This window comes from Temnothorax nylanderi, unplaced genomic scaffold, assembly GCF_030848795.1.
Source record: "Temnothorax nylanderi isolate EJ_2023f unplaced genomic scaffold, tnyl_v1.0 TNYL_tig0731_pilon, whole genome shotgun sequence".
Lineage (NCBI taxonomy): Eukaryota > Metazoa > Arthropoda > Insecta > Hymenoptera > Formicidae > Temnothorax > Temnothorax nylanderi.
The window spans coordinates 23,657-40,039 of NW_027249793.1; the positions used below are offsets into that span (position 1 = coordinate 23,657).

At 44.8% G+C, this 16,383-nt stretch overlaps 2 protein-coding genes and 1 pseudogene across 2 annotated transcripts; all 3 read right to left on the bottom strand.

The window, feature by feature from the left end:
* Nucleotides 1-1,955: 1,955 nt before the first annotated feature.
* LOC139785058 (putative nuclease HARBI1) lies at nucleotides 1,956-2,872 on the bottom strand (annotated as a pseudogene).
* Nucleotides 2,873-7,745: 4,873 nt separating this feature from the next.
* On the bottom strand, nucleotides 7,746-9,386 carry LOC139785059 (interstitial collagenase-like). Its single transcript, XM_071724228.1, has one exon. The coding sequence runs from the start codon at nucleotides 9,384-9,386 to the stop codon at nucleotides 7,746-7,748; it is 1,641 nt and encodes a 546-aa protein (XP_071580329.1).
* Nucleotides 9,387-11,701: 2,315 nt separating this feature from the next.
* LOC139785060 (uncharacterized) lies at nucleotides 11,702-12,931 on the bottom strand. Its single transcript, XM_071724229.1, has one exon. It carries the CDS (start codon nucleotides 12,929-12,931, stop codon nucleotides 11,702-11,704), a length of 1,230 nt encoding a protein of 409 aa, XP_071580330.1.
* Nucleotides 12,932-16,383: the final 3,452 nt, after the last annotated feature.

The window sequence follows — 16,383 nt, forward strand, 5'->3', positions numbered from 1 at the left end:
GTACCGATATTCTATGTTATTTGCCCGCGAGCTTTTCTACTATTGTTAGCTGTGAAATTATATGATCTCGATGATTTGGTAAGTTTAGTTTTCCTCACACGTTCTCTTGCTGCGCCTTCCGCGCGTATACTGAGTTAACGTAATTTTCCGTTTATTTCTGGCGTCCGCGTTATCATATTTTGTATTCGAAATTTGACGCCCGCGTTATCTACCACCTGCTATTTGCTTTTGTTTTGAAAGCCCCATTGGCATTTACTGTTCATCCGGGGATCATTACAGAATAAATGTTATTCTTTATTTGTTAATGGCTTGAGTTACGACATTTGTTATTAGGCGTCACCCCGCCGAATGCTGCGCTGCCCTTCATCAACCCCGCCCTGCTATTAGGTCGAGCTAGCCCTTCCCTCGCACACCGACTTATTCGTTTTGCGTCTCGTTTTTGATTTCTCGCGATTTCGCGGACGCGAATTTACGCGTCTGGCGCCCAACATTAGAATCGTTTCGTGGAGTGTCGGAGGTGCGAGAGAATCCCCGGAGAGGCCTATCATCCCGCTCTCCTTGCCTCTTTTGATCCGGCACACGCCCCGGGCCGTTCCGGGAGTGAAAAAGTCGTGACAATATATATATATATATATATATAATATATACATTATATATTACATATTTGTTAATCCAAAACATTTATTTCAATGCAAATGAATTTAGAACAAGATTTGCTACAATCCTGTAAGGCATCTCAAGAAGGTATATCTATATACAATATCTATATATATAAATCTAAAAATATAATCTAACCTAATTTTTATACTTTTAATGTTATTATATATTTTAAAGAGTACATTACTTTAATTTTATTAACAGGATTACCGAAAAATTTTATTTGGACTCGTGAAGCTACTAAATATTTTTTAGGAAAGTATGCCGAAAGAAAACATGATTTTCGAAATCCGAAAATAAAGAAAAAGAATATATGGGAAGCAATTCAAAAAGATTTTGCGAGTAAAGGCTATAATGTTAATGTTGATGCATTAGATAGAAAAATGCGTAATATGAAGCATTTTTTTAAAACAATAAAAACTAATAATAAAAAGAGCACGACAGGACGTGGACGTATACAATGGGAATGGTTCGAATTAATGGATGATATTTTTCTAGAAAATCGTACTATTAATGTGGGCAATACAATATCATCGTTACCGTCATCTTCAAATAATTTACCTAAAACTTATTCAAATACGGAAATTGATTTAGATGTTTCTATTATGCCTTTGATAGAACAGCAAAATACGTTATTACCTGAAATTGAGAATACTGCAACTTTAGCCACATTAATTACAAGTCAACAAACACCTTCTATTCCTAAAGTTCCATCCATTTCGAGACCCTCAACGTCTGATGAAAATGAACATTTACACAGGTTATTCTAAATTATTAATATATAAAAATAATTATTTTGCTATTTAATTTTATCTATGTACATAGTGTACTCATAATCACAATTATGTGTTTAAATTTGAATTTCTTTCATTACATGAAATCTTATTTCCTAAATCAAAATGATTTGGGCAATAATTATTTGTATAAAGATTTTATTCAACGTATACCATTTTGTTATAGTCTTTGTTCACAGTCCCCTGCTCAAAATAGAATTAACGAAAATAATAATAAGAAGCAACAAGCTCAAAGATCGAAACAATTGTACGACTTAAGGAAAAATCAGATAGAATGTGAAAAGACAAGAATTCAAGTGATAAAAGACTTCACTGCTGCTCTTAAAGAAAATAATAACATCCAAACAAAAAGAAACGAATTACTTGAAACTTTAATAGAATTAAAGAGACAAAAATGAAGAAATAGTATGGAATACGAATGGAATAACGCATTTATTCACATATGTACTTATTCATAAGGAAATAAATATATAATATATACGCAATAAACATTTTAATATTTATTTATAATTGAGCTACAATATATCTACGCTTTTCTGCAGCCTCTACTACTTCTTGTTCTTCTTCATCTTCTTCTATTTCATGTAAATTTTGCTCTTCTAAATAATCTTCATCATCTATATTTAAGTTATCATCCTCTATTATAAAATTATTGTAGTGTACACGCCGCAGCAATCATTTTGTTCCCCAGATCAAAATCTGAGATGTCTAGATATTTGAGTCTTCTAAACTTTCCTTTTAACAAACCAAAGGATCTTTCAATAATTGAACGAAAACAACTTAATTTCATATTATATCGAGTTTGCGGGACTGTCAGATGGCCGTTGTCCTTATACGGTGTCATTAGATTCACCATCAATGGATATGCTGAATTACCTATTAAATGTAGTTGTCGTGATATAAAATTTATTCTTGCATTCGATATGTGCTCAAATAGTGGACTTTGCCTGAAAACTCTTGCGTCGTGCATTCGATCTGGCATTCCAATGAAGCAATCAATAAATTTCCCTCTGTGATTGGATACTCCTGAAAATATTGAAATAAGTGTATAAAGTATCAGAATTCAATATATTGGTTTACAACAATACTATTACAAGTACAGTATAATTTAATTTAATTTTTTTAATATTTTCCTTTACCTTGTAATATAATGGAATGAAACCCTTTGCGATTATAATAACCATGTGAATTCCTTATCGGTTGTTTGCATGGAATATGGCAACCATCATTTGCACCTATAACCCCTTGAAAACCGCGTGAACGCATCTCAAAAATCTGAAATTAATCCATATCTAAATATATTAAATAAAACAAGAATTTTTAATAACATCTTTTCAATAAATAAAGCTTGTCTTAAAAAATCATACATTGCAGGATACTTCACATTCATTAGCATTTGGCCATTTGACGTAGAGAAGCATTATATTTGACAAAATGATTATAACACTTTTGAAAATGTTATGACCACTAGATTTTGCCAAGCCAAATCTGTCGCTCGTAGCTAAACAACTTTCTTGTTTGGCCAAAATCCATATTGTGTATAGAAGTTTTTTTGGTACACTTACGTCTATGTACTCTTCTGGGTTTAGTAATGGTGCCACTACATTTAGTAATGCCTTAAATAGTTGAAATAAAATTACAATTAATTTAATAAATTATAGTTATTCAATATAATTGTAATATATATATATATATAAACAATTTTTATATATCTTAAATAATCCCATTCATCAACACACTTAATCACTTCACTGAGTTCATTCTTATAACACAATGCCTTAATAACGAAAGTCCTTTCAAGATTACCTCGCACCCGATCTTCCTTTCCCCTTGAACTTATAACAGAATAAAAATATGTTCAGGCTCATATATCCGTGTGTGATAGTAAGAACATAAAATAGAATTAATATGCGTAGCTGTGCCAATTCAATCTGATCGCAACACAACTCCTCATTGCCTCTTCTTAGCTGCAACAATAATAAAACATATTAATTAACACTCTCTTACATAATATAACCTATCACATAAATAAATATGAATATTCATCTTTGCTGAATTATCATAAAGTATTTCCTTACAGAACTGAGTAATTTGTCAATGACTGGACTTATGTTAGAAGTGAAAAGACTGCATAATTTTGCTTATCGGCTGGACTTAGACGAGGCTAAGGAAATAATACGCGGCAAATACTTGAAGATATTTAGTAGGTATAGAAGGCCGCTTCCACCCCGAGGGCAATGAGGGGGGGTGAGGGGCGGGGGGGCGGTATCGGGTTACACGGGGGGGTGAGGGGGAGGGGGAGGGGGCGGGGTATCGGGTTACACAGGGGTATCGGATTACGAGGGGGTGAGGGGGAGGGGGGTATCGGATTACGAGGGGGTGAGGGGAGGGGGGGTTTCGGATTACGAGGAAGTGAGAGGGAGGGGGGGTATCAGATTACGAGGGGGTGAGGGGGAGGGGTGGTGACCTTGGCATACCACATGTATGACTCATATCCGGGATGACTCATATCCAGGATGACTCACCGGGATGACTCATATCCGGGATGACTCATATCCGGGATGACTCATATCCGGGATGACTCATCGGGATGACTCACCGGGATAAATTTTTGCATAACGCATAACCCCTGGTTTCACCGGGATGACTCACCCGCGCCGCGGGTTCGCGCCGCGCCGCGTCGCGCCGCGCGGGGGGGTCCGCGCCGCGCCGCGGGTTCGCGCCGCGGGTCCGCGCGGGGGGGTCGGCGTCGCGCCGCGCCGCGCCGCGGGTCCGCTCGCGGTTGCGCCACGGGGTCCGCGTAGCACTTAATTACACTGATGTGTACGCAGCGATATCCATGTTAATTTAAATACACTTTGTTGATGTAGACACTAACACGTTTAAATCAATTAGACCTAAATTCACCGTTCTCTAAACGGAGTATGCCATTGTCGTCTCTATCCAAGCTCCTTCGCCAATCAGACGTAAATTCACCGTCCTCTATTCTTTTCAAATATATTTGGCAATAGATAAACCTCCGGTTGTGACCGGAACAACAAATAGGATTTTCAAAATTGTAAAATATAGCCACTTACTACTTGGGCTGTGTTAACGGTCGCCACTGTATTTTAAGGATCGAATACAGAAACCTTGTTTTACTGCGTTGCCCCGTCCTTCCTTCTCAGCGAAGATGGCTGTCGATTTACGTCGCAGGCGCGTTCAAGGCCGTCGGCCACGCCCTTGTTAAGCGAAGCGTATTTACGGAACTCAGGATAGGATATTCACTGGGGTCGCGAAATAATGTCTTTTGTTTATTATAAACAAATAATAGTTTATTTAAAACTAAATTGTACAGCAATCTCTCCTAACGCACGTGTTCGCTCGATCGCGTGTTACTACGTCGAGTTGTTATCGAAACGCCGTTATTTCGGTTAATGCGGATCTTAACGATCAATATAAGCGCAATAGGATATCCCGTATCGCGCACTCACTGCCTCTAATTATTGTTCAATCACGCTACTGACGCTAGCGGATAACGGGATAAAACCGCCTTTTTCGATTTGTATGACGAAACCGTTACACGTGTTAACGTCTCGAAAGTTCGCGACGGACTGTCCGGGAGGAACGGGTCGAGTTCTCCCACCTTAGACTCACGCATGCGCTGAGTCCTCATTTTAGGCGCGCAGCCTTCGAACTGGCGGGACGCACCTTCGGGTGTAGATGGTACGACTCCATCTGCACTTCGCTTGCCGAGTCGTTCTTGGGACTCGGCACCTTTTCGTGAGATGCTACACTAAAGTGCAACGGCGCGACTTGGCTTTCGCACTCGCGTGAACCAAACGCGTCGCTGCACGCAAACTTCGCGCAAGCGAACTCAAAGTCACTCGATTCGCATCGAGTGACTCTCAACGTCACAATAGACGAATCCAATGAAAACCAGGTAAGTATTTCTCTTTCTTTCAGGTACCCAGGATCGCTATGGAATCGTCTCATCTAATCACCGGAGTCGGTGTAATAAAGGTAAGTATAAAAAGGTAAGTATAACGCGGAGTAGATAGGCTATAGGGATTCTAAAACATGGTGTGTCTGTCGGGGCGCGGGGGAGGATGTGGAACGCGCGGGGGAATGCCGTAAGCGGTGGGCGAGGGGATGGCGTCGGCAGAGGGGCACCGCCTCACTTTCCGCCCTAGGGAGGAAAGCAGTCGTGACGAAGTATGATCACGCGTCTCGCGCGTGTCATTCAACGTCATAGGTGCCCCTCTGCCAACGCCATCCCCTCACCATACCGCTTACGGCATTTCCCGCGCGTTCCACATCCTCCCCCGCGCCCCGACAGACACTTTACGAATCTTTCCACAATTAGATTGTTAGTTTGAAGTTTGAATTTTTTTCCGAAAGCGTGAGAACGTCGATAGTCGTTGCTCGCGCGGTACGTTTATATTGAGAGATAAAGAGTGCCATGGACAGTCAACTCAAGGACAGTCAACTCAAAGATACGGAGGTTTTGATTTCGTTGTCTGACGAGCATCTGCAGGATCAGGTCGTAGAAGTCGAACTCACATCGACGGATATTGAGTTGGTCACTTTCACTTTGCTCGATCTGTTGCGCGAAGTTTGGAATTCTGAATGTCCGGCGTCGCGGAATTTAAGACTGTTGCTCGCAAGCGTCTCGAAGTACTTGACGACTACGAATCCGAAGCGAACCGATTGCAACGTACGTCGTATGCGCGAGGGTAGCAACATAAAGAGCGTGCTGACAGAGCTCCATAAAATTTGGCTGAAGGAAGGTCCTAAGAATCCTACCTGTACAGAGAATGAAATGTACAATTTCATTCGCGATCAACTTCCGCCGAAGTTGTATTCGTCATTAGTGAGTGACCTAATGACACAAGATACCTATTACGAATGGACAAGCCGCGGATGATTTGAGGAAGATTCCTGGGGTTGTGAAGGAGACGAAGAACGTCGTCTATGAAAGCGGTCGGAGCGACGTTTGAAAAAAGATATATGTATTGTATATCACAAATATTTTTTTGTTACATATATAAATAAAGAAATACGCGTATGTGTGTATCTGGAGATGAATATATGTACATGTACCATATATCTGCATTCCCTACTCTACGCTGTTATGCAGTGATCGCGATAGCGATGAAGGGTGTCGATCAAAAGAAACATACATATAGATATAGAGAATATTGGTGGAAAAGAGGATAGGAAGTACAGTAACGGACGAAGTTTTGTCGGTTATTTTTTTATTTATTTATTTTTAAAACTATACGAGGGTTACAACAATTTTTCTGTACTTTCAAAACACAGAGCGGTTAACTCGCAATCGACGATATCATTGCGATCGAAAAATTCGCTCTCGCGTATCGTTCTCGGGACGTTCGCGGGATCCGTCGTGGTGACCGCGATAGCGATAAAGCGCGTTAGCTTTGCGTCGATCATGCTGGTAATCGCGCGCAACGAGGTCACGAGGCGGGTGACGCAAAGGTCGAGGTTGAACATACGGAGCACGGCGTTTATCGAGACGATCAGACGAGTTGTGGGCGTTTCTAGGCGTAGGGTCGACAGATTATTAATCTTTCCAAATCGTAATTTTAGATTTCCGTTTTCGAAGCACATCGGTGGTGGAGCGCGCTCGTTCTTGCCGCGCTGCAGGTGGGACAACACCGCGCGGCTTTGATCGACGAGTTCCTTCCACGTTTCAGGCGAGAGCGCGATCTCTTTGCCATGGCAATCCCCTATGATGATGTGCACGTAGCAGGGGAGTACGGCTGTGATACCGACGTCTATGAATTTATATCCCGTTTTTGTTAATAGGTATCTTCTTTCCAGAATTCGTACCGGATGACGTTCGGCGTCGCGTTTCGAAGTACTGTCGTCGTCGTGACTGGAGAAAGAGAACAAAAAATTATTGTTATATATATATATATTGTAGGCGAGCGATACGGGATCGCCGCAAACTTACCACATTTTTTGTTTTTTCCGTGAGTCGACGTTGCCTCGAATTGAAAACGGAGTCTCTAATTCCGTCGATTGCTCGTTGGCTCTTCTTTTCTTTTTCACGCTACCGACGCCGTTCTCGAGATCATCGCCGGATTGACGCTGTTCGAAATATGGGGCGTGTAACGTCGAGCACATCTCTCTCTTTTTTTTCTTTTTTCTTCGTTGTCGAGGTGCGGATGACGGATCACGCGAGAATGAGTCGTTCGAGGGAAGTCAAGGCGGAATATAGTTTTGAAAAAATTATGAATCCCCCCCACCTTTCATTAATATTCTCAGGAGCGGATCGTAAAAAAAGGGTGGTTACGTCGAATCGTTCTGTTCTTCTTCCTCTTCTCTATTCGACGTCTCCTTCACGAACGCGTCAATTCGAACGAATCGACTCAATAGATCTCGCAGTTGCGTCATTAGTCCGTCTCTCGGGCAGGTAATACCGAGGATCCTCAGATCGAATTTGTCGGAAGCCGTTATGGTTTTCGTGAATTCGTTGAATCTGTAGAATCGGTTTTTACTGATGAAGTATAGATTACCGTCGATGTATCGAAAGGCCAACGATACGCTGTGAGGTATTCCCGGAAATATCATGTCAATGTGGTAGAACTTAACGATATTCATCGAACAATCGTCTATCTCACCCACAAAATTATCGTTGTATATGACGAAGGTTCGTCCTTCGTTCGTGTTCAGCACGGCGTTGATCTTTGCGTTCGCATCGGGAAGTCCGAGATCTGTGTAGGATCTCGGCCAAGATGACATTAACTTTACACGCGGATAAGTGATCATGTAGCTCATATTGCCCGCGAACAACATGATATTGCCCGAGGGCGTCTGATACGCGGCCGTTAGACGCGTAAAATTCTTAGGAAGAAATTTCATGTAGTTCGTCAATAGCAAGGGCTTCTTGTATGTTTTTCCGTCTATATCGATCGACCACATGTACCGATCGCGCGAGATGTACACTCGACCGTTCATTATCAGTACGGTATCCACGTTTCGCAAGGTGCACAGATCCGTCTCGACGTCTTTCGTAGTCGTCGCTATCGTTGTGGTAGTCGTCGTTGTCGTTGTGGTAGTCGTTGGTGTCGTCGTTGCTAGTTTTGGAATTTTAACGTTTTCTTTAGTGCCGTACAGGTGTTGAATGGAAAGAATGTCCTCTAGACTGAGTCGAACGGGGAACATATCATCAGGCACGAACGCGTACATCACCGAATCTTTGCGGAAGCTGTGCGCCAAGCCTAAAGAGTGACCGATCTCTTGCGTCAGCGTCTGAAGTAAATTGTACGTTCCCGGGGGATTCTTATTCAGCTGTATGTGCCACGTCTCCGCTTTGTCCACGTGCACCTCCGAGACGTAATTGGGTTCTCCGGTGGGAAAGAACGCGTGAGCTATTTCGCCATGGGGACCCCTAAATGAAGATGAACACAGTTCGTTTCGTAGGGAGTGTAGCATCGTGTGACGCCCTTCACGAAACGATATCAGAATATCGGGATTCAGCGAATTGCGCTCGAACGTCAATGACGAATTCGCTGCCCACAGATCGAACGCAGCTCGGGCCGTTTTCAAGATCCACTCGTTGGCCAGATGAAAGTTCCATTTGAGATGTTTCTTTGGCCATTTGTTTGAAAGCGGAGCGAACGTGCGTTCCGAAATGTCTTCGACGCCGCATCGCGGTTGACGCATTCGATTCAGCGTCTCTTCGTTTAATTCACCGTCGCCGGGTAGTTGGTAGACTTCTTGAAACAGCGAGATGGCTCGATGTAACTCCTGCGTAGTGTTGTCGGATGATGATGATGATGATGAAGAAAATCGTTGCACGCCGTCGTTATACAGATACCCATATTTTTGCAGATAAGGGATCACACTTTCATTCTCATCTTGAATCGAATTACAATTTACCGCAACGACGGTAATAATCGCGCACACAATTACGCGCGCGAATGACATTGCTGAGAGAGAAAGGGGCGGAAAAAAATGACCGGTGCGTTTTTCCATCAACTCTTCGAGAAAACGATAAGCGTCACCGCCCGACTGAGACTGACGTATCGGACGATGCGTTCCTATTTTTAACCATCGCCGCCGACCTCACCCGAAAGAAATTCACAAAAAAAATCTACAATTTTAGAGCTAGAGTCTAGACGTCTAGACGCTGACGGTTGCGACTTCCGGAGGTGACTAGCGGTCGCGACTTCCTCGCTAGCCGCTGCGACTTCCAGAGGTGGCGACTTCCTCGTTAGCGGCCGCGACTTCCAGTATATTATAACTAGATATGAGCAATCAATCATATACGGCATACGCTGATCGGTGAATTTATACCGGGGAAAATTATCGTCGATTGAATCGTCATATGCAATCATCGCTGAATCATCGTTATTTGTTCCCAGTATAATCAAACATATTCAAATTTCATGTGATAATGTCTGAAAAGAATAAGTCACCGTATAATGATTTCTCTTTAATGAGTATATAAGGGGCTCTATTTTTTTTTACAAGCTACTATTCTTTAAGCAAAGTTCTTAACTATTCTTTAAACAAAGTTTTTCGAGATGGAGGATATAAAAGATTTGATAACAGGTTGCGATTTGATAAAAAAAGAAATGGAGGAGGCTTACCATCAAACATTAATAATGACGGCAAGCGCCAAGCGATTGCAAACGGAGGTTGAAAAGATAAAACGCAATACCCCGAATTGCCTTGAAGTGGAGTACTCTATGGAGGAGAAGATGAAATTGTTCGATCAGATGTAAGTGTAATAATTTTTTTATTTCTATTCGTTACATCATCATCACAATCAATCAGACGCGATAAAGCGATTAATGTTTCTCTAATTTTTTTCTATTAGAAATCAATGTGTATCATCAATATTGGACTTGCGTATTCGTTTGATAGATAGAACATTAATGGATATAAGAAAACGAGAATTCGAAGCACAAAGAATAAGCGAGAAATTTGACGATATGTCAAAAAACACTCGTGTTATTATATCTAAAGATGATGATGATGATACCGTCGCTTCCGGCAGCAGCAGCGACAACGTCGATTGAATTGCCATATGCGATCATCGCTGAATCGTCGTTATTTGTTCCCAGTATAATCAAACACATTCAAATTTCATTGCTTTAAGATACTGGTTTCTATGTATAATATAAGGAAAGTAATAAAGACAAAAAACAATTGTGAAAAAATATTATTGCGACTTCCTCGCTAGCGGCCGCGACTTCCAGAGGTGACGACGAGCGTCTACGTGAATCAGCGAAAAAAAAGATATCGTAATGATGAGAAGTTTCATTGTCAGTATGTTTGTAAGTTAATTATATATTATAACTAGATATGAACAATGAATCATAAACGCTGATCGGTGAATTTATACCGAGGAAAATTATCGTCGATTGAATCGTCATATGCAATCATCGTTAAATCGTCGTTATTTGTTCCCAGTATAATCAAACATATTCAAATTTCATGTGATAATATTTGAAAAAAGAATAAGTCACCGTATTATGATTTTTCTCTTTAATGCGAGATACGGATAAAACAATTTTCTCGACAAACAGCGCTACAGAGTGTCGAGACGCGCGCGACGTTCCGCCCACCAATCGTGTAACTTGCATACGTTCTCCATGGCACAATTCTTCGCGTGGCGTCCGCAGAGGAAAGATCGTATCGCACCGAGGGTCTCCAGTCGACCGATGTCCTCGTATTCAATGTCCATCGACTCGATTTTAACGTTAAATTCACCGATGGCATCGCCGAGAATCTCCTCCAGCCATCCTTTCTTTTCAGTGCCCTTCACGTAGATGAGCCTGAGCGTCTCGCAGTTCAGCCCGTCGCACACGGCGCGTCGAATGATTGTTCTCGCCCGAACGTAATTCACGTCTCCATCGTTCCATTTTAAACCATGATGATTCGCCGTCAACCAGCACGCCCGCGATTTTTCCGCTCTCGTTAGAAGATCCCACGTCATTGGCGCGCAAAACACTTGGTGAATCAGTTCCTTTCCGTTTCTGAGCACGGCCACTTCTTTAACCGTGAACTTATCGCGGATAACGAATCCCTGCAGATCCACGAATATTGGTACGTCGCGGTCGACGGGCATCGTCTGTCTCTCTCTCTCTCTCCACGGACAGTCGTTACCCCTCTGTTACGTCGCGACCGATGAACATCGTCTTTGTCTATGGGCAGTCGCTACTCCCTCTCTTTGAACTTATCGTTTATCGCGATTTCGTCAGACAAATAGATACGATCTTCTTCTGTTTTTTTCTTTACACAATTTTACGGACTATGTTAGTCAGCGGATTGTACTCGATCACGCGATCGTGGATGATGAGACAGTAGGCTGTCGTATTGGAATCTATATTACGTTTGCAATCAAACTCTATGCGAACGTCCACGGTGGCACTTTTGACCGATTCGTTCTGACGAGAACAGTCGATCACTACGAACGGGCCCCATTTGTCGAATTCTTCCATCGTTAGGAGCGCGCTCTCGCGCTCGCATCCGTAATACGACTTTCGAAATTTCATGTACATCTCGTACAGTATGGCTGTTCTACGCTTCTCAAAATCCAAGTTCATATCATCGTAGGGATAAAAATCTGAATTAAGGTACAGTTTTACATTAGTGAGATTACCGTCATCGAACTCGGAGGCGTGTTTCAATAAATTGTTAGACCTCCCGGTTTGCAGCGCGAAAATAACGTATCGCGGTTTCTCAAGTTGCGTCGCTGCTTTCACGGCCCACGAATGCCTGTTCGTGGTCTGCAGCAAAGGGTACTCGTACAAATCCCACGAGCGGAAGCCCATACTTAGGTATCGTCCGCTCTCCAACGTTCGTAAAAGGGACAATTTATTGATGTCGTTCAGCACCACGTGCGGCATTCGCCATTGCACTTTCAACAGAGTAATCATAGGATTCTTGTGGCGTTCCGGTTTCGTGATGATGCAATTGGTGTCGTTTCGGGAACGTATCAGAATGAGTTCGTGTCGCGCGTTTATCACCACGCGTTTGTAATCTTCGCAAAAACCTAGGAGAACGTTAAGGGGTACGCAGAAATTGAAATCGCCGATTTTGGATCTCGAACGAGGTCCCACGTTTTCCTCGATCACAGTCCATCCCGCGTTTTGCAGCTTCTTGCTTCTCTCGGCGGTAAGCGACACGAAATTCTTGATCGAACTGGTTATTCCAACGTTTCTGTTCCTGTCGATCTCCACGCCGTTGAGTTCGTATCGAATCTCGTCGAACATAAACGCCACGCAATTGTTGTCCATCGTCGTATCCGAATCCTTTTCCGGAACGTCGTCGGAGAGTATCCCCTCGATGTACAGAAAACTTTCGCAGGGTAGAGTGTACAGATCCTGTTGCTGTATCGGAATTCGTATTTCGTCGCTGTGCCCGAACGTGGTATTTGCATATGGATTATAAGTGTGAGTCTCGATTTTGACAATTCGATCGTCGAAGATCGGTTCACCTCCGATACTCAGGATGTCAGCCATGATCGTTCCTTACGACGAATCCCAGAGATCGTAGAAAAGCGACGTTCGCAGCACTCAGTCCGTTTTTCTTTTTCTTCTTTTCTCTCACAATCAGTCTACGTGTTCCTTTCGTCGTTGGAGCGTCGAACGATAACGTTCGCGGTGCAATGGTAGATGTGGCTCTCGCGAATGACTCGTTCAAAACGAGCATCTTTCACGCACGCACATATCCGTCCCGATTTTTTTTATTTATTTTATTTTATCTTCTGCGCCGCACGTGTAGTCGAACCGTTATCTCCTCCCCGCGGAAGTCGATCAATCGTCCAATTTGATCCACGACGCGCAACGTTATATCGGTGATACTCCGCGCGATGACCGGAAGGTAAATGATCTGCGTCGGAGTCTCCGACAGTTTATATCCCGGTGGAACGTTCGGCGCAAATTCGTGTATCGTGTGTGCCGGCTTGCCGTTGCTATAGGCTCCCGCGGTGACGTTACATTCCACACGAATGATATTCACGGGCATAATATTTACCGGTTCGTCGGACGCGTTCCATTTATTCGGCTCGAGTACGCGACGTGTCGAGAAACCTAACAAAGAGCCAATGTTGTTCGGTTTGGTGAAGTCAACACTATAGGCGCACTTGATCTCGCTTCTCATGGTATTCTCGTTAGCGCGCAAAATTACCGAGCGTTCGCTTTTTTCGTGGTCGTCATCGTTATCGTCCACGTATATGTAATCGTCTTTCTTCTTCTCGCTACCGTGCGAAGAAATCGTACGTTTCTTGCGTAGGATAGCCGTTCTCAGGTATCTACCTATAGCGTCCAGTTCGTACGATCCTTCTGGAATAGCGATCACGTCGTCGATGTCGAAGTAAAATCTGTTGTTCGTGGAGTCAATGTTCGGTATCGTGTTGTACGTCTCGAAATTCGCGAGACCTATCTCGTATTCGCCACCGCTCAGATCCAGAGCGGGAAAGTAGCTGGTCGAGAGAACGCTGCTTCTTCCGGTTAGCGAGAGAGTTAGCGACATAGCGAAATTGTTTCTCCCCCCTTCTCATTGTCAGAGACGTTTCCAGTCGACCCCTCGGAGGAACCGCAGGCACAATTGACCGCAGATGCTCTGATCGAACGTCTGATACGAACGACGGTTGTACACGATATTCACGTCACTCCCGAGATATCGTTCGAGTTCCTTCGGGGGTCGAAGATTTCCAAAACTGTCGAAGTAGATCGCGTTGTTCCCCCTCTTCGCATAGGCGACCCAGTGCGTACCCGAGCCCTCCGCGTCGTCCAGATTTACGATTCCGCTTTCGTCGCGACGCACCTTCGTCGGCAACGCGTCGCGCATAAATACGCCCCTAAAGAAAGGTATGCGCGAAAGGCGCGCGGACCGATTCAATTGCTCATTCGTTGTGACGTTGAACGGCGACAAATCGAGCGTCGTCGTAGTCAGTGTCTTTTTCGGCGAATTTTTTTTTTACCCGTTCTCGTTCTTTTTCTGCTCGTTACGCCGCTACCGCGTTTGTACGGCGCGAGATATAGTCCGCGACCCTCCAACGCGCGATTGTGGCGTTGCAGTTCCTCGAGCTGACGTCGAGCGGCCTTGTTGTCGTTTACCGCCTTGGCCACGCCAGCCGCTCCACCAATCAGGGATCCGAGCGCCCCCAATATCGGTAAAAAAGGAAGGAGACCCCCGCGTTTCGCCACCGGGAGAATTTTCTTTCTCGTTGCCGCTCTCTTTTTCTTCCTCATGCCCATACCCATTTTCGTTTTTGCTTTCATAGCAGCCCATACAGCGGTCGCGGCAGCTCTCTCACCAAAGGTTGTGCCGCTCGCCGTAATACGCTCGCGCGCCTTTTCAGCTAGCGCTCGATCGGCGACGTGTCGATCGGCGAGATCGCCGCTTCGCGAATAAGCGATATCGTGCTCGCGACACGCCTCGTCCAACGGATTGATACCTCGATCACCGCGCGCTAGTCGCTTGGCGAGACGAGTACCCGGCCCGCAGAATTGATAGCCGGGTATGTGTAATTCAACGGGAAGCGCGCCTATCGCTCTGTTGAGAAGGCCATTGCCGACGCTTCGGGACGCTGCGCGCGACATGCACCGCAATCCCTTATGAGCGATGGTGGGCCGTCTATGTGCGTTCTCTGCCACGGGCGATTGTAATGTTCCAAACACGGACGACAGTCTCGTACGTCGGGATCCGTCCTCAGATGAACGGGCAATTTGTCCCACAGTCGATCGACGTAGTCGGAAAAATTGCGCAGCAGAAGGATCTTCGACACGAATTGCAGTTGCTCGGCGGACAGATCGAGAACATCGCGTTTATCCGTCGGTAGGAGAAACATCGCGGCCACTGGGGGCGTAAACCGATCGAACGCACGTATAAATAGGGCGAGTGTACGCGCACGCGCGTAAACAATGCGATTCGTGAGACAACCGTCGACGATAGGAGTGTCGAATCTCGATTGCAAGACGCGACTGACGTCGGGTTTAACGTCGAGAGAGACGCGCCGGCACGGCCCTCTTTTTTACCGATTGCGATAGGGGCAAGTGTGCGCGCACGCGCGTAACAATGCGATTCGTGAGACAACCGTCGACGATAGGAGTGTCGAATCTCGATTGCAAGACGCGACTGACGTCGGATTTAACGTCGAGAAAGACGCGCCGGCACGGCCCTCTTTTTTACCGATTGCGATAGGGGCAAGTGTGCGCGCACGCGCGTAACAATGCGATTCGTGAGACAACCGTCGACGATAGGAGTGTCGAATCTCGATTGCAAGACGCGACTGACGTCGGATTTAACGTCGAGAGAGACGCGTCGGCACGGACCTCTTTTACCGATTGCGATACGTTGCGTCATCTGCGGCCCTTCCAACTGCGGTAAGACTAACGTGTTGTTAAGCCTACTGGAAAGTCCGCACGGTCTGCGTTTCGAGAACGTATACGTGTACTCGAAATCTCTGCATCAGCCGAAGTATCGTTACCTCGAGACACTGCTCGAATCGATGAACGAGATCGGTTATCGCGCGTTCTCCAACAATCGCGACGTCGTGCCGCCGAGCGAGGCGCTCCCCGATTCAATATTCGTGTTCGATGACGTAGCCTGCGACAAGCAGGACGCAATCAGGGAATACTTCGCTATGGGTCGACATTCGAATATCGATTGTTTCTATCTCTGTCAAACGTACGCCAAGATACCGAAGCACCTGATACGCGACAACGCGAATCTGTTGATCCTGTTTAGACAAGACAGGACTAATCTGAGACACGTGTACGACGATCACGTGAGCCCCGATATGTCGTATGAAGATTTCTGCGCGTTGTGCCGCGAGTGTTGGCGGCGGAGGTACGGTTTCGCGGTGATAGACAAGGACAGCGCACTACAAAACGGCAGATACAGACGGGGATTCAACGACTTCGCCGTACTGTAGAACGATCAGTAGCAGTCGAACGTTCCGAGAGCG